The sequence below is a fragment of the Camelus dromedarius genome, chromosome 7, assembly GCF_036321535.1.
Source record: "Camelus dromedarius isolate mCamDro1 chromosome 7, mCamDro1.pat, whole genome shotgun sequence".
NCBI lineage: Eukaryota > Metazoa > Chordata > Mammalia > Artiodactyla > Camelidae > Camelus > Camelus dromedarius.
The window spans coordinates 23,829,744-23,854,908 of NC_087442.1; the positions used below are offsets into that span (position 1 = coordinate 23,829,744).

The 25,165-nt window shown below is 35.9% G+C and overlaps 1 protein-coding gene across 4 annotated transcripts in view; it reads left to right on the forward strand.

The window, feature by feature from the left end:
• The window catches only part of POT1 (protection of telomeres 1), a 77,391-nt gene extending 65,795 nt beyond the window's left edge, over positions 1-11,596 (forward strand). For all 4 annotated transcript variants that reach the window (XM_031455294.2, XM_031455296.2, XM_031455295.2 and 1 more), the window contains 5 exons: positions 1,111-1,246; positions 3,432-3,520; positions 5,417-5,508; positions 7,124-7,229; positions 8,782-11,596. In XM_031455294.2, the coding sequence (XP_031311154.2) occupies positions 1,111-1,246; positions 3,432-3,520; positions 5,417-5,508; positions 7,124-7,229; positions 8,782-8,894 (536 nt within the window). In that variant the 3' untranslated portion in view covers positions 8,895-11,596. The remainder of the gene's footprint in view (positions 1-1,110; positions 1,247-3,431; positions 3,521-5,416; positions 5,509-7,123; positions 7,230-8,781) is intronic.
• Positions 11,597-25,165: the final 13,569 nt, after the last annotated feature.

Here is a 25,165-nt window from a genome sequence, read left to right on the forward strand (position 1 = left end):
TATCATATTTCTCAGTATCATAACTCTAACCATAGGCTAGGATCTAACTATAGTATGGCGTGGCTGAACTGTGGTTGCCAGCTATGGCAGAGCTGCAGGAGGAGGTATGGGAACTGGGCAAGTTAAAACACTGCAAAGTTTGCTGTTCCTACCAAGATTTAGCCACTTTTTTAAAAATAACACACCGTGGATTGTTGAAGGCCTTTGGTTAATTTCTAGAGTTCTGAAAAAGTTGAGTTTGACAGTTTTTGCCAGTGTTATTTTTGCTGTTATGGAAAAGTGTATTTTGGGACATTCTTACACTGCTATGCCAGAAATGCTTCCCCTCACAATTGAATTTTAGCATTATAAATTTTACACAAATTTTAGGAAATGCACAGAATCACTTTTATAAATCATATTCTCTTTCCCTGGGGAGGAAGAATTACCAACCTAAGTGAAAAGTACACCAAGAAAGGTACCAGTGGGTTTGTGTTATCATTGGTAATGCTGCTTTCTAATAATGGTGCACCGTTGAGCATGCTGTTTCTTCTCAGCCAACATGATTTTAATGTCCACCCTGTCATAGCATTAGGGTAAGTGGGATGATTTTCACAGTAAAAAAAATGAACAAACACTATACATGAATTCATATTACACAATCTGTTCACATCTGTATTTAAATTTAATGTTAAACTGAAAAGATTTAGTTCAAATTATTATTATATACTAGTAGTATATAGCAAATTTAATAATAGGAATCCTGTCATTTTATGGCTCACAACTTTACTCTTTTTAGATCATTTGAACCATAGTGTTCCTTGCATAAAGAGCAATTTGTACAAATTTAAAGTTATGGTTAATATTTTACAAACTTTATATTTTGTTCAAGTCTCAGCATTTTTGCTCAGTGCTTTCTTTAATCAATGAATAAGATCCTAAGTTTACAAATTATTTTAACAATAAATGTGTAAGTGTATTAAGTGTCTTAACTTCATGGCATGCATTGCCTTTTTCTGTTAGTCCTTTTAGTCTTATTATATATATCTCATGTGGTACTTAATAGGTACTCCATTTTTGCCTATTTTATACTTGTAATACTTGAAGGATTTATTTATTCTCTTTTAATAGGAGGTACACTCAGTGAAATCTGTAAACTCTCAAACAAGTTTCATAGTGTAATTCCTGTGAGATCTGGCCCAGAGGACCTGGAAGTCCTGGACCTTTCAGCACCATTCCTTATACAAAGGAAAATGCATCACTATGGGTATGTTTTCAATAATGGGAATTTGGGGAATTTTTATTTTTATTTATCTATTGCTTGTTTTTTTTTTTGTTTTTTTTTTTTACTTTTTTTTTTGAGTGATACTCACTTTACAATGTTGTGTCAATTTCCAGTGTGGAGCACAATTTTTCAGTTATACATGAACATACCTATATTCATTGTCACTTTTTTTTTTGCTGTGAGCTACCACAAGATCTTGTATATATTTCCCTGTGCTATACAGTATAATCTTGTTTATCTATTCTACATATGCCTGTCAGTATCTCACTTGTTACTATATAGTGAATGGATACTTACTGAGTACCAATTTATGTGTACTAGATTTTTTGGTATGTATCTGTTCTTTGGATGGCATATATATTGAGTGCCTGCAGTGTGCTAGGTGTAAGGCTACCCCAAAGGCTGAAATATTCCTTTATTTTCTTTCATAAGAATTTACATACTAGTTACAGAGAAAGGTTCAGAGCTGCATCCTAGTAAAAGTTAAGTGATTGAACTCCAGATTTTCAGTGCCACAAAATTATAAGTTAGTTGCCACTGAGAAACTGGAAGATACCAGAATCCATTAGGAACTAGAAACAGGTGTCCAGGTTTGGAAGGAGGCAATGCAGATAAAATCTGTTTCCGCTTGATGAAACAGTCACCCTGGAAGTGCCCTGCTTTGAGAAACCCTGGATTGTAGAATACATCTTGTCATACCATCCCTCTCCTTTTCCATCTCCCAAATATCAAATTCTGTCTTTTTTTTTTTCTTTTTAAGAGGTCACTGACATGGACTTGTTTTTTACACGCTCATCCTGACTCATTTGCGCTCTCTCCTCTCCCTCTGTTCTTTTTGTCTTGCCTTCCTAGTATCAGTCACCTTGGCCAGTCTAGAACCAGAAAAGCAAATATTAGTTATAAACTTTGGACCATTCTTCACTTACTGGAAGTCAAAAAGAAAAAAAAAACATTCTATTCAGGCTTATATTTTAGCAGGTCTCATAAGTAAATACTTATGACTAGATTTTAGTTTTTTAATAGATGAGTTTAAAATATGCTAATTACTGATACATTTAGGTTTTACTTCTACATTTCGTGTTGTTTTCCACTTATCATGCTATTCTTACTTCCCTTCCTCTCCTTTTTTTATTACTATTTTGCTAATTTTTATCTCCAGTCTTCTATTGGCTTGACTTATAAAAATGTTATTTTTCTCCTTTTCCCTCTTGTACTACTGTGAAAATAATGGATTCTCTAATTTCTACTTATTATCCTTAATTTTTAATTTGTGTACTTACTTTATCAATGTCTAAAGTTTAATATCATAGCCTTATTTTAAGGCAATAATACTCATTATTGGATTATCTTTTTCTGTTAAAGAAAAAAACTTCTATGTATTAGAAGAATGGAAGTGGATAACATTTAATATAGTTACCCTTTGTTTTACCCCAGCTTGCAGATGAAAAGAAGTCTGCATGCATCTTTGAATGTTGATTTTTATATTTTTATTCAAGCATACGTTCTTATCAACATCTTCTAAATATTAATATATAATAAAAAAGTAAATAAAAAGTATAATAAATGCAAATAAAAATTGCTTGTATTTAAAATGTTTGTAGGTAAGTAAAACATACCTGTACTAAATGATGTGCAATTTTAGTATATTTATACTGTTATATTGGTTTGTATTAAAAAAGATAACTACAGTATTAGGTATCATAAACTATGATCCCCTATGTGCTAGTACTGATAGTACTGACTTCTTTAGTTAGAATAATTTTTCTCCTATTGGTTTATGTTTAATTAAGACCTTCACTATTACATACTGTTCACAGAGCCATAAAATGAAATAGTCCTTAGAGATTGTTTTTTTAAACTTTTTTGTTTTACCAGATAGGAAAATAGCCAGATTAATTAACAGTCTGCATCTGGAACCATTCTGATTCTCAATTTACAGTTGTTTATTCTGAATTGTACTCTTTTTTGATTGCTTCTGTTGTAAGAAGCTTTTTTTTTTATAATTCTGTTTGTAATATACATATTACAATATAGGAGGTGCAGTGCTCTTGTTTAATAATACACTTTTTAAACTGCATGCTTGAACAGCAAAAATGTTAAATAATAATTAAATGAGTTATAATATAATAAATTATTTTTACTGGTTTTTTGCTTTTATTAATTTCAGATGTAAACAATGTTCTAATCTGAGACCAATACAAAATCTAAATTCCCTGGTTGATAAAAGACCGTGGATTCCTTCTTCTGTGGCAGAAGGTTGGCTAAAGTTCTGTGTCCTGTAATTGTAACTGTCTTGTATAAGGTGATCTCACTGATTATATTTCAATATTTGCAGATATAGTAAAACCAGAGTAAAGGCTGAGCTAAAGTTTAATTTTCCTTAAGCAAAACCATTCATGGTGGTTATAACAAAAGTATAGAGTAAATGCTCAAAACACTTAAAAGCTTACTTTCAAGCATCTGCCAGTATTTTTAATTTACACTTTAATGTTCAGTAATCTTAGTATTAATCATTAGTTATAAGTACAACTTGTGAAAAATCTCTACAGTTCATAGTATCTTGGGATGGGAAAAGGTTTTAGAGATTGCTATTACAGCTTTTTACCCAATACAAGCTTTTAGCTGGAACAAGAAGAATCTTTGTATATCACATTATTAACTGTGGTCATCTAGCCTTGGCTTAAAACTCTTCAGTGATAGGGGACTCATTACACTGCAAGGTAACATGTCCCTTGATTTTTAGGTACAGTACTTAACAGTGAGGTAAAATCTGCTTACCTATAATTTTAACATGGGCCACATTCTGTCTACTAGAATTAGGATACTTCTGTTCCCGCTTCTATAGGATGACAGACTACATTTGGAGGTAACCTGTCAAGCCTTCATTGAGTCTGTTTCTCCAAGCAGGCATCCTCACTTCCTTTCCTATTTCAGTGCATTCCTTACTATTTTATTTCTCCTCTTCAGTAAACATTCCATTTTACCAATGCTCTTTTCAGAGTTTGGCACTTACAGCTGGAAATAGGGCTGCAGACGTTGGCCAATTCATGAGTATGAAGAAAACATTTATTTCCCTAAAATTGGACACTGCTTCTACTTACCTGAAAATCTTACTGTATAGATATATTTATTTGTATACTTGGTTTTGTTTCCTCTCTCTTTTAATCCAGCTGCATGATACTGCTATCTTATATTTTGTTTGGGGTCCAGTGGGGTTCCAGGTTACTTTCACATGAGCTTCTTGCTGTGTGCTTCAACCTTGTTCTTCTCAGCCTGTACTTAATGTAGTTCTTTGTTTGCTTATGTGGTTGGTCCCTCAGGGTAGGTTTTATGTTCTTCCTTCTTGGTTTTAGCTGGCATTTTATGCCTATTGAGATCTTTCAAATCTTAGAATTCACTTCCTCTGTATTAACAATTTCTCTCCTGTCTGTATGCCCTAATTCATGTCTGTATGCCTTAATTTATTCTTCTTACTTGCCTCCTTTGTTAGTCCTATTTGAACATGAATTCCACAAATGGAAGACAATTTTCTAAGCCTATTGAATGTCTTCCATTTCCAGATACAACATAAGATGTTTACTTTTACCTATAAATTTTCATATGATTAAGTATCTCTTTAATTTCTTTCTTTTTCTTCATCTTACCAAATTATGAAATCCCAGATTCTGATGTCATTCAACCAGATATCTCTTAAAAAATAAGTGATCCCTTTGCTTACAATACAAAGGAGAGAAACATGTTACAAAATCCTAAATATTAAACTGCATGCTATTTTTTTAGAACATTCTGGTACTTTAATTTTGTCTTTCATAAAGCCAACATGCAATGAATTGCCTTTCACAAATCAATTTTTGTTTTCCATTGAGATCAACTCATTTTAAACACATGCTATATTAATATTTAATCAAAAAAAAGATACAATTGCTCATGAGTCATTGTCCCCATATTGGTATAATGTAATGTTCCAAAAGGAACCTTTTAAAATGAGCTTAATATTTTAGGGAACAAAAAGATATATGTATAAGTTTTTTATCTCGAATTATTTTAGTAAACAAAATTAACATATGTAATATCATAAAGCAATTTTTTCTTTACTTTGATTATAAGAAATAGGAGATTCATATGGTTTCACCTTTTTTTCCTTCATATTAGTACTAGGTATTGTACCCCTCCAATATGTGTTTGTGATGACATTTACTCTTGATGATGGAACAGGAGTGTTGGAAGCTTATCTTATGGATTCTGTAAGTAACAGAGGTAGTGAACCTATTTCTAATTAAAAGATAGTACTTTTTTGAATTTTAATATATTTATTTATGCTTACTTGATTACTGAGAAGAGTTAAGGCAACTCAGAAGAATAAATAAAAGACAAGTACATAAATCTTAAATGGTCTATGTATTTATCTCTCTTTTAATTTGATACTGTAAAATTTAATGTCTGAATAATGAAAAATTGAGGAATAAGAATTTGAGGAAAGAGTTATTGTCCATGCTAGGCAGAAGTTCTACTCTGGGAGTCAAAGGCAGAAGTGTGGCCACACCCACAGGCATTATCTATTGGTATTTCATTGGGCTTTTTAAGCCTCTATATTTCATATTAGAGGGAACAATATTACTTTGATAGGGAGATAGTTATATTGTGTGAAGCTACGGAGCTGTCCACAAGGTCACCTTCATTTTCTGACTATTCTAAGTTAGGGGATTCCCAAACCCCCCCATTACTTCTGACACCAGTTTCAAGTTAAGAGGTCCTCAAGACCAACCTTCATTTTGATAATTGACTAGAAAGACTCACAGGACTTGCTGAAAGCTATTATGCTTACTGTTACAATTTATTACAGTAAAGGATACGGATTTTAATCATCAAGGGAAGAGGTGCATAGGGCATAGTCTAGGAACGTTTCAAACATGGAACTTCGATTTGTTCGCTTTCCATAAAGTAGTGGACAGTGTTGCTTTCCTGGAAATGATGTGTAACAGTACACGTGAGATATTGCCAACCAGGGAAACTCAACTAAGCCTTAGTGTTGACAGTTTTTGTTGGCGTGCTATTGGGTAGTCGTGATTGGCTGCCCATGTGACTGCTCTCAGTCTTCAGCCCTACCAGTGGTCAAGTTAATACCACATGCTCCAAACTCCCCACTCTAAATCACAATGTTAATGTGACCCAAGGTCTCCAGGCAAACAGGGACCCTCCAATGAGGCATGATGTTCCAAGGGCTTAGAGATTACCTCTCAGAAACCAAGGGCAAAGGCCAGTGAGGTTAAATTTTTCACTACATACATTGGGAAAGAATCTGGGGTCAGGTTGAGAGGAGAATTTTTCTCCTGCCTAAGCAATTCATTTATCCACTTATTAAATAAATATTTAATGAGCACCTGCTATGTGCCAAGTAATATTCTTTGTAATGGGTGTATAGCAATGCATGAAGCAAGCAAAATCCTTCCCTCCTGAAACTTACAATCTAGTAGAGAAGAAAAATGAAACAAATAAAGATATACTGTATATTACACCCTTTTAAACTTAACACCTAGACATTGTAGGAACTCAGTTATATGCTGTCAAGAGAATAGTAAGCCTCACTGTATTCTAATCATTATTCTTATGATAAGTCAAAGTAGTTTAACTTGATTTTATATATATATATATATATATCTCAAAGCTGTTTATAGAATAAAGTGGTAAATCAGATATTAGAGTGTAGATTAGCACTCTAGTTGATGCATTCTACAATCTTGATAGGGTGAAATAGTCTAGATTATTTTAATTAGATAATATTCAAATACTTTTTTTATTAATTATAACTTCTAAAGAAGATAAATATCATTTCCTTGTTTCTTCTATAATTTTTTTAAGGAAAAATTCTTCCAGATTCCAGCATCAGAAGTCCTACTCAATGACAACCTTCAGCAAAGTATAGATATGATCATGGATATGTTTTGTCCTCCAGAAGTAAAAATTGGTAGGCAGTAATATTTTAATAATCCCATTCATTCTTTTTCTTGAAATAACACCTAGCATATGGCTAATCTATGGACTTTAAAAGGCATAGAAACTTTGAAATCTGAATTCAGGTAAGTTGCTAAGTCAATTGATTATACTGTATGGTCTACCTGCGTATGAGGACATTAGGAGGGATGAAATAGGTAAGAATCATAATTTCTGAAATGAAAAGATTTTTTTAAATGTTTTAAAATGTCACAAAGGGGAGGCAGTTTTGATCTCAAGCACATTTAATACTATGTTTATGCATACAAACATTAACAACAGGGATGAAATTTTGACAGGAAACATTTCTGACAACAAACCCCATTTCACCAGTTTAATTCATTGATGAATTCTCTGTTCAGTATTAACTAGTTTCACATTTTACAAGTTTTTATTTTACTAAGTATTTCTGTCAGGTTTAGTTTTTTTCTGTGTAACATTTGATTTATCAACCAGTCTTCAGGTCAGATTGTATTGATTACACCTGCTGCCACTGAGTTTTCTTTTGTGGCCATTATTTCCATTTATAATGAAACTTGCAGATCTAAATCATACTCAGACAATTTGACTTCTGCCAGCAATGTTTCATCAGTAGCAGATTTTACCAGCTGCAGATTTAGCTGTTGTCAGTTTAACTCTTATAGGTTATTTTCAATCAGGCTTTATTTTTCCCTGGTCAATCTTTGCAATTTATAACAATCAAAAAAAATTAGTTTTTGTGCATTTATAGCTAAGTTTTAATTTAAATACTTTTATTTGATGTTTGGCTGTTTGGATTCTTTTGGATAGATTTCTGGAAATAAAACTGACATGTCAAAAAGCAAGGGGCTGGTAGGCCTTTGATACATACTGCCAGGTTGCTTTTCCAGAGTATTTTACCTATTTACAGCTCTACCAGCAGTGCAGGAGAATGCCTCTCTTGCTTGACCCTTGCCCAATATTGAAGACAAAATTAAATGTCTTTCAAATTCAAAGTTGAAGAAATATTAAGAGAGTATTCTAGAAGTTATAAATAGACTTAAGACTGTGGTCATGACCAGAGCTTGGAAATGGCATCTTTGACTGCCAACATGCCTGGATTCAGCACCTGTTACCTGATGGGCGTTTCAGAAGACAGATGTGAGGTCTTGAGCTGGTTTCTTTGTAGTCAGCTAAGGAGGAAAAAAACAAAACAAAACAAAACAAACAACAAACAAAAACAGATGAGATCAGTAAGCAATAATTAGGAGGGAAAAAAAGGAATAAAAATTGGAAATGATTTAGGTTACAGCCTTTGCCATCAAACATTTTGAAAACCTCACATTGAATTAGTCCTTCCTGTTGGGAAAAAATTCAAATCAGAATTGCTGCAGAGCAATAACGAATCCATTGTATATTTGGAAGAGTAAGGGTATGAAATTTGGTGAGTGTATTTACTTCTCAAGCTAAATTAAATATGTTAATTTTTCTATCTAATTATTATGCTTAGATACATGTTTTAGAGCTGTTTAGTTTTATTTCAAAAGCATATTCTTTTTGATTTGTAGATGCGTATCCATGGTTGGAGTGCTTCATCAAGTCGTATAATGTCACAAGTGGAACAGAGCAGCAAATTTGCTATCAGATTTTTGACACCACAGTTGCAGAAGACCTTATCTAATTTTGACATTCAACTTAGCATATGTAAAATATTTTAATTTTAGAAAACATTACTATTTTTTATGAGATTGCTATAAAACACATACACAAGTTAGCTCTGTATTTTCCATTTTAACAGCTATCTAAAAAAATTTTAACAAATAGACATTGCATTATCTTAACTCCCTCTTGTAAGTTAAAAATGTTCCTGTTGCTCAAAATACCCAGTATGCTGGCTGCGAGGGATATATAAAAGAGAGACATCAAATAAATAAGGACTGTTTTCATTTACTCTCTGCAGTCCTTTCAAAGAAGATATTTTGTTACCCTACCCTAAAAAATCACTCTCCCTATTGGTTTTTCCACATACCAGCCACTGATTGCTCTGCCATCCACCATCCCTGGTTGAGCTGCTTTTTCTGCCCTGATTTTTACATCAGCAGTGGTTGGTGATTTTAGCATGCGTATGGGATTAGGAAATGTCCTTACCTTAAATCTCTCCGCTTTTACTGCGTGCAAGGATTTGTTTGATTTGTTTTGTTTTTGTACAAAGGAATCTGCTTAAACAACTACTCCTGGAAGAGGTGCTGGTCTGAGTGAGCTACAGTGTGCTTGAGAGAGTGATTTGCTCTAAGTGGGAGTGCCAGAATTGCTTCCTTTAGGTGTTGATACCAACGGAGGATAAATCCATTTTTTTCAGACCCGAATTATGTGCTTTGATTGCTTGTTTCTCTGCATGTTATTGGAAGTTATTCCATTCCACTTCAACCTAATCAAGTGATCAGATTGGCCGCGTCAGTGACTTATTTATATTACCCTTCTCGTTAGAGTCTTGTATAAACTGTGCTCATGTTTCAGATTGAACATTTAAGTGTTAAATCAGTATGATATAGGCTGCTTTTTACCTGACGAGGTTTGTCAGATTTAAAATCATGAACATTCAGTTTTATACAAATATTTCTGTATATTTGTATATATGTATAGATTTATATATGTTATTTGCTAAGGACTGAGAGATACAGATCTCCCTAGTTCAATAATAGTAAAGAATAAATAAATGCACACATTTTAGCTGTTTTATTTATTTGTCCTATCTTGAGCTGAGGCATGATTTGAAGTGAGGAACCAAAGCTGATATGTCAGTATAGCAGCTAGTTAGGACTGCCTGCACACCAGGTACTATTGCTAAGTAAGCACTTAACATGTATTTCAGTTTCAGAAGAACCCATTTTCCTGATAAGAAAGGCTTTTCCCTAATCAGGAACCCCAAATTTCAGAGGAATTTTGTTTTTGGAGCGACACTGGACAGTAGTTCATTGTGCCCAGATTTGAGCCTTGTCCCCTTTGTTGTCTGTGTGAATCTTCTCGTCAGATATAAAATTACTTAAATGTAAGAACACAGTTTGTGTACAGCCTCTTCCTCAGTTTCCAGACTCTGCAGCAGCCCTTGTTTTAGACACTCCTGGATTGTCTCTCGTAGCCACGGCACTGTTCTGGGTGGGGAAGAGAGGGCCCGGCTTAGAAAATCAAAGACAGTCCATTCTTCAGATAGATAATGAAAAATCGTCGTCTCTTTCAGTGGCCACTCTCACTGTCCCCAATTCTTTATAACTCTCTTACGACTTCTGCCTGGTCATGTTGCACATTGGACGTTGTTTCTAAATGAGTAGAGAAAGAGTGGTGTTGATGGGCTAAAAGAAGCCAAACACATCCGTGACTACCTGGGAGAGCAGTCTCCACACCATGCTGGCCGCCCGGTTTTCAAATCAGCGTAGATGGTGTTGCCGAGCTGCTTGCACACGCAGGAATGGGCCAGAGTCTTCCCCCCGCCCGCCTCCCAGCTGACTGCCGTTCTGATTCCAAAGTCAGAGCATGTGTGTGTCACTAATGGTGACTCTCGGTCCAGCCAGTTCTCTTCTGCACTCTGGAAGCTTTCATTGGTGTCGGGAAAAACTCTACATCCTTCTGATTATTTTCAGTGTTTTGAATTTTGACCATGCTTTCCATCAAGTTTTGTCTTTATCCAGAATTTTTTTTTAATAAAAGTAATATGTACTTGTAAGAATTTGAAACAGCATAAAGTATGTAAGGTTGAACTAATGCCTGCTTTAACTCGTGCCCCAGAGGAAAGCACTTTTAACAGTTTTCTGCGTAATTTTCCAGACTGTTTCCCTAAGAACATGTAAGTATGTGTACAGATACATTTTTAAAATAGCATTATACTGTGAATATATTTCTGCAACTTGCTTCTGTCACTTTGTAGAGTAGATTTTGTTTTTTACGTCAGTACAATTAGAGGGAGAAACTTGTTTGTAATTGCTTAGCTTAAGAAACTTCAGTGGGGAATTCTCTGATTATTTCACTTTCTATGTTTTTGTGGTGGTTGGGGGTCTATTTAAGTGCTCTATTTCTTATCATGCCAATTTTGGAATTTTATATTTTTTAGAACATATTCATGTTGTCTGTTTCATTGAATAGTTATTCACAACAGTATTATTATTTAGTCTGTGTTTTGTCTGGTATTATTTTCCCTTTAAATAAATCTGGAGCCCCTGGGACCTGGTTTTACTGTGTTTCCTGGAGGTTTTTCACATGATCAGAATTTTTAAAGCCTGTCCAGACTTCCTGATACAGGTTAGGACTCTGCCATGACATGGCTGTCTTGTAATACTTGTTTATGCATTAAAGAACTCATTGTGAAATGAATTATGTTGATGTAAGAAAGGAAGCCGCCTCCTGTAATGCTTTTCATTTGAAAATTCAAGCTCTGTAAAAGCTACAATGAGTCACACTAATGTTCTAGAACACCGTTTGGGGAGAAATTTAGAAGTCTTCCTGTGCTGGTCCCTCTGATTATCTGGATAGTAGCAAAACCCCCCACTCACCCCAGGAAAAGGGGAGCCTAGTCACCTCATAAAATCCTGGCAGAGCTATCTTTCTTCTCTTCCTTCTTGTACTGGGAAATAGTATTGGAACTCACGAAGCAAGAACTCTCCATGCGCTCAGGTATGTGAGATTTTGTCTTTTGGCAGTCAGGAAACGAATCAGTAGCACTGTGTATTCTTTTTCCCCTGCAGTATTACGATTTAAGCTGTTAGGAAATTTGAGATCACTTGAGGTTTCAAAGTGATGATCATCTTACATGAAGATGAATGTCCCTTCCATTCAGAACTGCATCTGACGGGTAGAGAAGTGTCAGGCATCAATTACAATGATAAGGATAATGCATCAATGTATATGGGAGCTCTCCCTCAGATGTGCCAAGTGGTGAAACATGGATAGTTCAGAGACTCCTCTGCTACTTTTAGACCATAGAATCATCCTGATGAATGTCTGTTTTTTTCCCCTTGAAATCTAGGCCACAGAGTCACATTGATATTCGTGTGTGCATGTGCGTGTGTGTGTGTGTGTCTGTGCACGCTCACCTTTATTCTCTGTTTTGAGTTCGCTTTGCAGGGTAATACATTGGAATTTCTTGTCAGCCTCATCCACAAATGCCAAAACAAGACATTTTCAGCTTGTGTACAGTTTCTTTTACTTCATCTATTCCTAATACTTTGAAGATGTGGAGCATGTGTTTATTGAGAGCCTTATCTATTAATAAAATATTCCACCAAATATTGTCACAGTTTCTAAACAAGTACCTTTTTCATCTACAACCCTGAAGCTCTGGTATATACCATTTTTTTTCCCCCTGTGTTTTCAGAATGATTTTTCCCTTCTGTGAAATACGAACTCCCATATAAAAGCTGGTTTGTCTTTACATACAACTTCCTCAGCAGATTTTTGTTCTCCATTAGAAGGCAAGGTCCTTCTAGAATTTCTCTTGCCAACTTTAGTTGCCTCTTAAATGACTTTCTGTCCCAAGCTACCATAACAGTTAATAGGAAAGATAACACATTTTAAAATCACGATTGTGGAATCAGATGAAAACATAGCTTGCAGTAGGTCATCATGTGGTTTTATTGGGTTGGATATGAAATCCTGTGTGCTATGGCCAATTAGATGAGGTTCTAGAGTGATAAACTTGCCCTTGAATTTGAGGATCATTGACAAACATTTCTGCACAATGATCAGAGCTTAAATGGAAGCTAAGGTAAAGAATATGGAGTACAAAGTGGGCATTTAAGAGTCAGCTCATGTATTTATATTCATTTAGTATTCATACAGTATCTATCCAGAAAGGATTTGATGTGGTTTACAATAAAATACAGATATGGAACACAACCTTTAGAGACAGGGAAGGGAGACAAGAGCTAAATAAAGAGAGTGTTAAAACAATTCAAAATTTCTAACCTAGTGGGCACTACAAATTTTGAGCAAAACTTATACATGAAGATGCGATAGGTTACGTTGCTCTTATTACATGACAAAAGTTATTAGATACAGACCATTTATTAACCTCAATTTTAAGAGTAATAAGGCAAAATTTTATATTAAGCACATGAAACAGCAGAATGATTTTTGTTGTTAATGGTAGTTATTTAAAAATGCAGAAAGTTGATCCAAAATGATGGGCAGTAAGCTCTGAAAATGGCAGGTCTACCTTTTGGCTTTTATCTGAGCATTTTTTACTTTTGGCTTTATTGTTAGTGATTAAAGTGTTTCAAATATCTCCGCATATTCAAGAATTATTAGAAGCATTAATGAATTACCAAAGGAGAAAATTTTTTAAATAAACTCTCTTCTGATACAAATATCACTGAGAAAATTAGCTCTTTTTACCTTTTTCTTTTCTAGTTGCAAGTAATGAAATAAAAGAGATGTCTTGTATTCTGTGTTTCATATCAAGAAGAATGTGGGTTTTAATGAATCCCAGTCGTTTGGAAGATAATGTGCTCCAGTATTTCACCTTCAGTGTTCCAGGGAAGGTGCTGCTTTAGTTGTAAGTAAAAGAAGCTTCACAACAGTGCCCAATTGGGAATTTGCTGGGAGAGTATTTAACCAAGCAGATTTACTAAACACTAACTGTACAAACATTAGGTCTAGTCATCTTGATTCCTCTCTTCCATTAACAACCCACATCCAATCCATTTGAAAAATAATCATGGATCATTCTTTAAAATACATCCAGAATTTGACTACTTCTTACCACTTCCTCTGCTACCACATTGATCATGCTACCATGTTTTCCCTTGTCTACAGCCATATCTCCCTAACTGGCTTCTGCAGTTTCCCTACATGGAATATCCTCCATACAGCAGCAGAATGGTTGATTTAAAACCTAAGGCTGATACCATCATTTTCCAGTGTTTTCTAATGGCTCACAGAGTGAGCTTACCATGGCCTTCACCACCCAGTGCAACCCATTTCCTTACTACCTCTCTGGCATCTTTTACTTTTCTCCTCTCCTCTCCAAACACTAGTCCCCTTGTGTGTTTTCTGGTTTCCAGGCAAACTCTTTCATGGGCTTTGTAAGTTAATGTTACTTTAGTCCATACATTGTTGAGCTGTTCAGTTCCCATTGTTCACTCCCTCACATCCTCTGTAACACAGAAACCTTATAGGAAGTCCTCCCCTGATCATACGAAGACCACTACCCCATCAGGCTCCACTCCCAACTCCTGACTTATTTTACTCCGTTGCACTTACCAATCTGACATATTTTTTACCAGTTCTTGCTCTGTTTCCCTTTCCCAACAAAACATGAGCTCCTTAGAAACAGGGAGTTTGATTTGTTCACTGCTGTTTACCCAGTTGCTGGTATATTATACTTGCTTAGTAATATTCCTAGAACCAATAAAATATTCAAGACTCAAAATCAGAATACTAGAATTTATTAGCACCTAAAGTGATACTAGCACTTAAAAGTGATTTCTGGTACCCAGAAATTTGCATTTAAAGATAAAACCTAGGTAACTTTGATGCAGATTGAACAAAGATTCTGTGGGTCCGAGCCTCAGTAATTGGCATTTTTAGCAATCTCCCCAGGGGATTCTATTCAGGTGGAAGATTCAGAACCGTTATTTTAGAAATGATTGAGAGTAGGGTCTATATCTGCTTGCTTCCTTTATTTTACCCGCTGGGGCCTGAAAGCATTTGAGTTGAAGCACCTTGAACCAGAATCTGAACCAGTCACTGGTTCTTGGCCTCAGCTTCATATAATCACATGACAGGAAGCTTTAGCAGCCTCGGATCCTTGGACTCTTGCTAGGACTGCATGGATTCAACCCCTGTCTGCATCCCAAACTAGTTGTTTGAGCTTAGGCAAGTTGGTTAGACTTGAAAACTGGGAATAGTAATAGTGCCCACCTCAGGAAACTGGACAGTAGGGGAGAGTGGGTTAAATGAAATTATATATGCAAAACACTTAGAGTCCAGCACACAGGAAATCCTCATAAAAGATTAGATCTTATTATTAAGCTTTGATGACAAAACTAATCTTTATTGACATTCTCTTAAAGAAAAAAAAATATTGAAAATTTATTTATCCTTCTACTTTGGATTCCTTAATGTCCAAGCAAGCTCTGCTGCTATGGTGCCCAAGGGAAACAGTGAAACACTGGGTCATTTCAGGCCCAATCTAGTGAAGCTATTACAAAAATGAGAGTGGGAGGAAATGAATATTATTGGACCCACTGACCGAAGAATCCTCTCCTAAGATGGTTATCTTGGATAGTTTTGTCATTTCAAATCCCATTTTTCTCAACATTTCATTTTTATTGTGAAAAATACAGAGAAGCAAAGAAGCTCAAGATAAACAGTAATAATTATGTGCCTGTAGGGCTGATTTTTACTTTTAAATAGGGGATTAGCTTTACTAAGTGACAAGAGGAGGAATCTGAACATTGCACACTGTGCAATCACTGAGAAAGATGAAAATATTTTTTTCTGACAAAAAAAAACAAAAAATGGTGGAAAAGGAAGGAAAAGTGTAGGTTTTATGGAGAATTTTTTTTGCAATGTAGTCAGTTTGTAGAAGTCTTCAGTTTCTGCATTTGAGTCACTTAAAACTATAATACAACTAAATTGATGAATTTCCCAATGCTTTTATCATTCAAATGTGGTTATATTTAATGTTATTCACTAGCCATTCGTTGTTTTTCAGAGTCATCAAGAAAGTTCTTTCTTAGTGTTGGATAGAATCTAATTTTGGAATGGGCTTATATGACTCCACGTACCTGTCTCTTCTTCTTGTAATAGAGATTTAAACAAAAAATAATGATGTAATACACCACTAGTGTTGTGTCCCTATGGTTTTAGTTATATCTAAATGCAAATCAAAATGCATTTTTTCTACCGATATATATGGTGAGATATTTTAAATGCTTCTTTTAAGGTTCCACAGACTGTAACTGACACCTATTTGAAAGCACTGGATTTTCAATATTGAATGTGCAAAATTACTTTCTACTCTAAGATCCCCAAAAGAGCATGTGATACATATAATTTATCTGCCTCAGAAAATAAGATTTGGTTCTTACAGAGAGGACACACATTAGGTACTTAAAATTTACTAAATCCTGTCTTGCGTGTATCCCTCAGTCTTTATGACACAGCACTTGCTTATTGGAAGGTGGTAATAAAACCAGTCTTTCAGAACCAGACCACTCCTGCAGCATCATGGCAGAGGAGGTTAAAACACATGGCAAATTCAGTAACTTCCTTCATAAGGGAAGCCAACACTGCAAACATTCATAACATGATTTCCCCAAATCCACTCTCAATAGATCAATGTTCTTTTAGAGAGTTAAAATGCACTTCATACTTCCCTTAATCATTGGCTCTTTACCAGGAATTTCTCTCTGCCAAAAGAACACCTAGTGAGAGGTTGACCCTCTCTTGGAAGAGCTTCGGTTCTTTGGTTCCAGGCCTTAGGCCTTCATAAAGTGCAAATAAGTCTGGGAAGACGGTACTGCTTTATGTTGTTATGAATATTTTAGATAAGCGTAAAATCTTCTGTGACATTTTGTTGCAAATAGAGGACTACGCAGGGTTCCCAAGTACAGGAGTAAGAGGCCCACATCGCATACCTCCAGGGATCGCCCCTCACACAGACTGTGGTGTGGTGGCACCAGCCTCTAAGAAGCTTGGAAGTAGAGGCAGAGCTAAGGATAGGTTCTTACCCTGCCTCTCACCTACATGGGAGTCAGCAAACTTAATATCCAGTCCCAGTCTTTGCAATAATTCTCTTAATCCTGAGTCAGGCACTTAACTTTTCTGGACTCTCATCCATAAAGACCAGTTGTTTCCAAGTTTTCATCACTGATGAGTTGAAATTTCACCTACTACATGAGAATTTGTTTCTTATTTTTATTTATTAAAAACAACAGTAAATAAGCACTTTTGGTCTGATTAATATAACAAGAGCTGCCTAAGTTTATTTAATTCTAAGCAGAAGCAAGAAGTTGGTGCAGATTTCTCATGGGTAATTGTACAACTTCTTTAAGCTTTTTGAAATGTTGAAAATAGTTTAAGAACCCCACTTTCTACCCATTGCACCTTTAAAGTCCTCTAATAGATCAGAAGTCCAGATTGTAAACCAGTGAAGCAGGATGATTTTTAAAATCCCCCCACCCCTAGTTCTAACATTTCGTTGATTTAATGAATCGTGGTTCCAGTTTTGCCAGAGACACTTATGTTGTATTCAGCTACTGCTGGTTTCCCCTAAAATAGGGCTTCACGCTATCCAGTAATAAAAGTCTTATACTGCCTAACCAAAAGGCTTAATTTAATGAGCGTTTTCCGTGGAAACAGGGAAGAAAACAATAGGCAACTGCATTACAGGCTGCCTTTCAGAGATCATTTAAGAACAAACAAACCCTCAAGTAGCTAAGGGAAAAGTAACTAGAACTCCAAAATATTATCACCAGTCCAGAATCATCGCCAACCTTTATTCTTTTCACAATTTAATTTCTGTTGGGTTTCTTTCCCTATCCAAAATGAGAATTCATCTAAAAGAGCTTTCTTGGAGAACTTTAGATTGTCTGTGTTCATTTCAATGTTTTAAGAAAAAGGAAAAGTAATTGCTTAGATTCTTCATCTGAATGGAGGTTTGAGGGGTTTTTTGTTTTACTGTTAATTTCAGTCTGTAATAAGTTGAACACTAGTGTACTCTGGCAAACCAAAATGGAATCATTAACACTCTTTACATTCTGGCAGTTCATTTAGGGAGTAGGTGATACTTTAAATGGTAATTTACAGACTTACAGAAATAATAGTGTACACTCAAATAACCCTTTACAATTTATAATGCACTTGCGTAGAGCACAGCTTGGTAGTATTGATTTGCCCTAGATTCTCTTCTGTCCCTCCTCCAACCTTGGAGTAATAATTGATTTGATCTTTCGTCTTTGTAGAGAGAACTCACAAATACTTTTCCATATATATGGTGTAAATTAAATAGGTAAAGGGATAAGTTATATTACAATGTTTAATTAAAGTCTACCTCTCTCCATGTTTTCCTCCTTTATGAACTATGAAAAATTGAGAATGACCATAATGCCCACAAATTACTGGTTTAGGAAAAATGGAAGCAACCATAATGTCCCAGAATACTGGTTAGGTAGAATATAAATTATCCCCTGAAAATTGTAATGTAATGCATCCTTCAAATATCATGTTTTAGAATAATATTTAAGAATGTTCTTACATTTACTGTTTTGTGTAAAAACAAAGGAGTGTATTAACAACCTGACCCCCCTATCATCTGTTCAACAAGCACATTTCGTGAGCCTTTACTTTGTTCAGAGCACTGTGATGAGAACTGAGAATACAGCTCTCAACAAGACAGTCCCTTCCCTCAAAATAACACACATGACAGAAATTACAGGCAGAACCACCAGAATACAAACAGTTGGCGGTTTTTTTGAACCTGCCTATTCTTTTCAGGATCTTATGAAGATTGTGTATCGACTCATATTCAGACTAAAGCATAAACACATTTTTATAACAATACTCACTTTATTCTTAGATGAGAAGAAAATCTAGCAGAAAAAAAAAGCAGTCTCAATACATCATAGCAGTTATGAAGGTCTTCACAACATACTGCAACTCTAGAATAAGGAAAAAAAGTAATAAAAAGAGCACACTATTTTCTGGTGTTTTAATTTTACAACTAAGAGAGGCTTTCTTTTAAAAATTCAATCAAATATCTCTAAGGAGAATTGATACAAAAATGGAACAACCCTATTATATTATTAATGCTTTAGCTATTCAAAATTTGTAAAAATCACTTAATTTAACATCTTTTCAGTGAAGTAGAATACCATGTATGTTCTGCCACTTTTTAATTATGCTAAAAATCCCATTTAAAGATCTCATTAGTTTATCAATTTATAATTATCGTTAGTAATGAAACTTTTAAAAACATTTTTTATTGAGTAATAGTCATTCCAATAGTCATTGACAATAATGACAATAATTGACAGTAATGTCAATACTCATTGACAATGCTGTGTCAAATTCCAGCATAGAGCATGATTTTTCAGTCACACGTAAATATACATATATTCACTGTCAGATTTGTTTTTTTCACTATGAGCTACCACAAGATCCTATATATATTTCCCTGTGCTATACAGTATAGTCTTGATTGTCTATTCTACATTTTAAAATCCCAGTCTGTCCCTTCCCACCCCCTACTCCCTTGGCAACTACAAGTTTGTATTCTATGTCTACGATTCTGTTTCTGTTTTGTATTTTATTTATTTATTTTTTTTTAGATTCACATATGAGCGATCTCATATGGTATTTTTCTTTCTCTTTCTGGCTTACTTCACTTAGAATGACTTTCTCCAGGAACATCCATGTTGCTGCAAATGGCGTTATGTTGTCGGTTTTTGTGGTTGAATAGTATTCCATTGTATAAATATGCCACATCTTCTTTATCTAGTCATCTGTTGACAGACATTTAGGCTGTTTCCATGTCTTGGCTATTGTAAATAGTACTGCTATGAACATTAGGGTGCAGGTGTCATCCTGAAGTAGGGTTCCTTCTGGATGTATGCCCAGGAGCAGGATTCCTGGGTCATATGGTAAGTCCATTCCTAGTCTTTTGAGGAATCTCCATACTGTTTTCCACAGTGGCTTTCCTTGCTTCCCCCTCCCACTTTTAAAGATTTAGATGTCTTCTTTTACAATTTTGTGTTGATCCTTTTTGTAATTCATGGTAGTTATCACCTTTCCAGTTATGAGTTTCTCATTTTTGTAGCATCTTGCTTCTTTTCTACTTACAGTAGACCTGTCAATATTTCTTTTAGTATGGGTTTAGTGTTGCTAAACTCTTGTAGTTTTTGCTTGTCTGTGAAGCTCTTTCTCTCTCCTTCTATCCTAAAGGATAGCCTTGCTGGATAGAGTATCCTAGGCTGCATCTTTTTTTCGTTCAGGACTGAATATATCTTGCCACTCCCTTCTGGCCTGTAGTGTTTGCGTAGAGAAATCAGCTGAGAGCCTTATGGGGGGGTTCCCTTGTAACTCACTCTTTGTTTTTCTCTTGCTGCCTTTAGGATCATTTCTTTATCCTTGACTCTGGCCATCTTGATTATGATATGTCTTGGTGTGGGTCTGTTTGGATTCTTCCTGTTTGGGACCCTCTGAGCTTCCTGTACTTGGATATCTGATTCCTTTTTTAGGTTTGGGAAGTTTTCAGTCATGATTTCTTCAAATACCTTCTCAATCCCCTTTGTTCTTTCTTCCCCTTCTGGAATCCCTATTATGCATAGATTGGCACACTTTATATTATCCCGTAGGTCCCTTATATTGTTTTCATTGTTTTGTATTTGTTTTTCTCTCAGCTGTTCTGATCAGATACTTTCTGTTGTCCTGTCTTCTAGGTCATTTATTCGTTCCTCTGCATTATCTAGCCTGCTTTGTACAGCCTTTAGGTTAGCTCTCATCTCAGCAAATGAGTTTACTAATTCTAGTTGGTTCTTCTTTATAGCTTCTATTTCATTTTTGACATATTTTATATCTCTAAACACTATTTCTTTTAGTTCCTTCAGTCCTTTGATCAGTCCTTTTTTGAAATCTTCATCTAGTAGGCCTTCAATGTCTATTTCCTTGATCATGGTTTCAGGGAATTTCTCTTGATCTTTTAATTGGGAGTGGTTCCTCTGATTCTTCATATTGCTCATATCTCTCTGGCGCTGTGGCCGGTGGGCGGGCGGGTCACTCCCCGTCCCGATGCTGCAGTCAGATGCTGCACTTGGGCGAGGCAGGTGGGTGGATCGCGCCCCCTCCAAGCACTGTGGTCAGGTGTTCCTGCCAGGAAGGCAGATGGCTGCCCACCCTCTCCTGGTGCCGGTCGCTCTGCTGCTTTGTGCAGCTGCCCGCTCCGCCTCGGGTTGGCACTCTGTAGGCGGGCTCGGGGAAGACCGTGGAACAGCCCCACCCCTGCTCTGTGCCAGATCTCAGCTCCTTGTTTGTCTTGGCAGCGAGAGTTCTCTGAGGTGCCAGGGCAGAAAGATCCTATCTGCCTCAGGCTGTAAACTAGTCTCAGTCCTGCCTAGGAGTTTGTGGAGCCCTTTGGTGCGGATTCAGGGCTTGGCCCTGCCCCCGCCTGGGCTCTGCGCACAGGAGGAGATGGCGGCTGTGGATGAGCCCCTCCTCTCTTCTCACGAGAAGCACCAGTAATGGCGCCCTGGGTCTGAGGAGACAAAAGGCTACGGCGCCCCTCCCCTCAGGGCACATCAGCCGTGTTGCTTTGCTTTTTTTTGTGATTTATGGGGGACCGAGGTGGTTCCACTCCATATCCCCTCCCAGCCGTGGCACACAGCACCCTGCAGTCCCCCAGGGCTGCCTCCATGCAGCCGCTCCCACCCTCCACCCGGCTTGGATGGCCTGTCCCAGCGCCAGCTGCCAGCTCACGTCTTAGGCTGGATGTTGCGGGGACCCTTTGTGCCCGTTTAACTTAGTTCTGTCGGTCAAGGGGTTCTCGGGGCATATCTGAGCCTTGGAGGCTCCCCCTCCATCCCGCTGGCCTCTCGGTTGGAGAGGGGAGACCCAGTGAACGAGCACCAGTCCTCCTTTGCCACTCCCTCCCCGCTGGACTGCCCGGCGCTGTTTTGCTTTTTCTTCTTTTTTTTTTCCTACCAGAGTTTTGGCGTCTTTGTCTTTCGAAGAGGGCGATGTTCTGTCGGAGTTCGGCAGGTGCTCTGGTTGGCTGAGTAGGTCCGTAGATGTGAGTTTTGGTGTATTTGTGGGAGAGGGTGAGCTACAAGTGTCCTTCTACTCCACCATCTTGCTTATCTCCCCATTAATGAAACTTTTTTGATTCCACTATGTTTCTAGATGTAATGCATAATTCAAGAAAACCTGGATGATTTAAAGTTAACATCATATAAAAAGTCTTCTACATTTTCCATAAGCTTCACATTAAGCAGAATTCATTATTTCTTATACCCTTGGTGATGAAAAGATTAATTTTTATTAATGCTTTGTAGATGAATAGAAGTTCAAATTAACATTAAAAGATGTGACAGAAGCTTTTTGTTGCTTTTTCAACTGTGAATTAGGCCATGATTAAGTTTTGCTACACCCTTAATAGATATCAAAATCATGCTACAAAGAAAATAACAGTTAAACATGAGATAACCAAGAAAATTCACATTTCTGCTGGCAGTAGACCATTTAAGCCTTACTTATAAAACTAAGGTAATTAATGTATGTCAGTCTTCACTTTAGTGATTTTGGATTTGATAGGCAGAAAATAATCCACTTGATAGATCTTTTCTGTAATAATCAAATTTTTCTATTTCACTCACTCTGTGCAGATATGGTTTGTGTCCTTTGGATTTGTTTATTATTCCTCCATCAGAAATTAATTTGAAATTGCTTTCCAAAAAGAAAAGGGGATGAATTTGGGGCTTGTGAATGCTGAAGAAACTTACTGCACATATTACAAATGTGCTTTAAACTTCAACAACTTCAAATGTTGACTTTGTATCAGACACGTAGCATTCAAGTCTTGAGTATGAGAATGTCAGAATACTAACTAGTTTTTCTATGTGGCCACTATCCATATCTCTTTAAAGATCTTTTGATCTCACATAAATGAGTAAAAGTATCAGAAGTTCTATGAGATCAGTCTTGCATTAAATCCAAACCAAATTGTCCTTGTACTTGTCCTGTCTTATCCTGATAGAACAAATAAGCTTAAAAGATTGTGTCCATTGGAAAGACAATATTTGTATAAAAGTTTAAAACCATGAATGAATTTAGATGTATTTAGAAACCTTTGGTCCCAAAGTTTCAATCTCTTTGGAAAGTTTTCTTAGGCAATGAATTTTACTGGATAGTTTACGTGCTTCATTTAGGAGAGTCTTTTGTTCATTCATTTTACATACACACATGAGTGTCTGTTATGTAACAATAATAATTCATAATCCACTGTGATTATCAAGAACAAACTGAATAATGTGTGAGATTCTAAGTAAGAATAGGAGTATCTAGTGGGCCAGGAATATTCTTGTACCCGAGTAAAGTCAGCCAGACACACATGTCTTATTGGTTTGACATTAATTTAGCGTTTGATTTCCCACAAATGACTACTTCCATGGACTGCATTTTTTTTTCAAGTTCAGTTACAATTATATTTGCCATCTTTTGAAGTACCACCTGTCTTCTGTAGTGAACTTCAATAATAACTAAAAAAGAAGCAGCTTTGGTAAAGTTCATCAAGGTATTTGCCTGTTATAAAATTACTGCAAAGCATTTTCATTAAGGTCAGCAGAAAACACAAGGTTTTAGAAATTTTCTTTTTCTGATTGCAAATGCAAATACACTTGGCCTTTAAATTTTCTCCATAATTTAAATTAAAATAACAAAGATTACTCACAGTTTTGTCGTAAATACCAGATTCTTCTCTTTTCCTGTAACAAAACAAAGCAGCAAAATAAATATGAGAAAATATATGAGAAAAAATTGTGTTAAGAAAATTGGTTTGTTTAAATAGATTTTATTTCAAATAAGCAAAAGCAGAGATAGTCTTAGTTTGATAGTTGTCCATAGGCTCTTCAATTGACTTTTTTAAATCTAGTTTTATTAAGATATAATTGACATATAACATTGAGTTTAAGCTGTACCAAGTGTTGATTTGATACACTCATATATTGCAAAATGATTACCACCATAGTGTTATCTAACACCTCCAACACATCAAGTAATTACTCTTTGTATATTTCTCACAGTGCTTAACAACGGATGAGAGTTCACTCCTTTAATGTATTTATTTTGAAGCTCTATTTCCAGTACGTCATTCTCTTCCTTCATGACCTTTTCTTAAAAGTGAGAGCTTATGTGATTAAAATGAATCAGATTAAAATTCAGTGTGAGAAACTGCTTTGTATAATCTTTTTCCAATAACATTCAGTGTTTAGGTGTGAAACTCCTCAGATCTTTGTCTTTGAAGTGGGTACATGTAACAGAGGGAAACTTCAGTAAAGAAATTAGTTGAGAATGTGCAATTTTTTGCCTTGTTTTCTCAGATTTATTATTAAAAAAAGATGTATGCATGTGGTACAAGGGAGTGAGCTCCGCTTTTCTTAATTACCCCACAATACAAAAAAAAAAAAAAAAGTCACCAATACTCTACAGGCAATAGAGACTGAAATTTATGATGTTTTCAGGTTCCAAAATGATTTCGAAAAATCAGATACTAGTAATATATTTTCCCCATTCTTCCTCATTTTTTAGGTATTTGGGGGTGGGGTGTTTATAGAGAAGTGGAGAGAGAAGTACCAGAATTTTTAATCTTAATGATTAGTTTTACTGTGAAAAAGCAATGAAGTTTTTCAGTAAGAGCATAAAGGATAAAGCCACTGCTAAGTATCTTAATGATTTTTTTTTCCATCAATACTGTTTATGGCAAACACTAATTGGTTGGCTAACCCAATACCCATCCATTTCAGCTAGTGATGACCATGTAATACATTTCTAGGTCAGAGCTATAAAAGCAGAAGTTTATTATGTCAGGGGCTTGCATTCCTGATAGAAAGAGGTAAACTGAGCTGGCGTTCACATGCCTTTCGTTCTTTCTTTTTCCTGCCTGAAATGCAGATGTGATGCCCAGATATACAGCATCACTTTACAATCTTGAGGCAATAAGTAAACCTTGACACTAAAGATGGTGAGGTATGATGTTAAAAAAGAGCATGAGTCCCTGGATAGCATCTTTGAGAAGCTAAACTAACTTTCCATCTCCAGACTTACTGTTCTGTAGGAAGAATGAATCCCTGTTTGCTTAAACTTCTATTTTTGTCTACTGTTATTTGCAGCTGCGTTCATCCATTCCTAACCAATTTACAATTTTAGACCTTTCCATTATCTGCCATTAATTGAATGCTTATTCTGTGC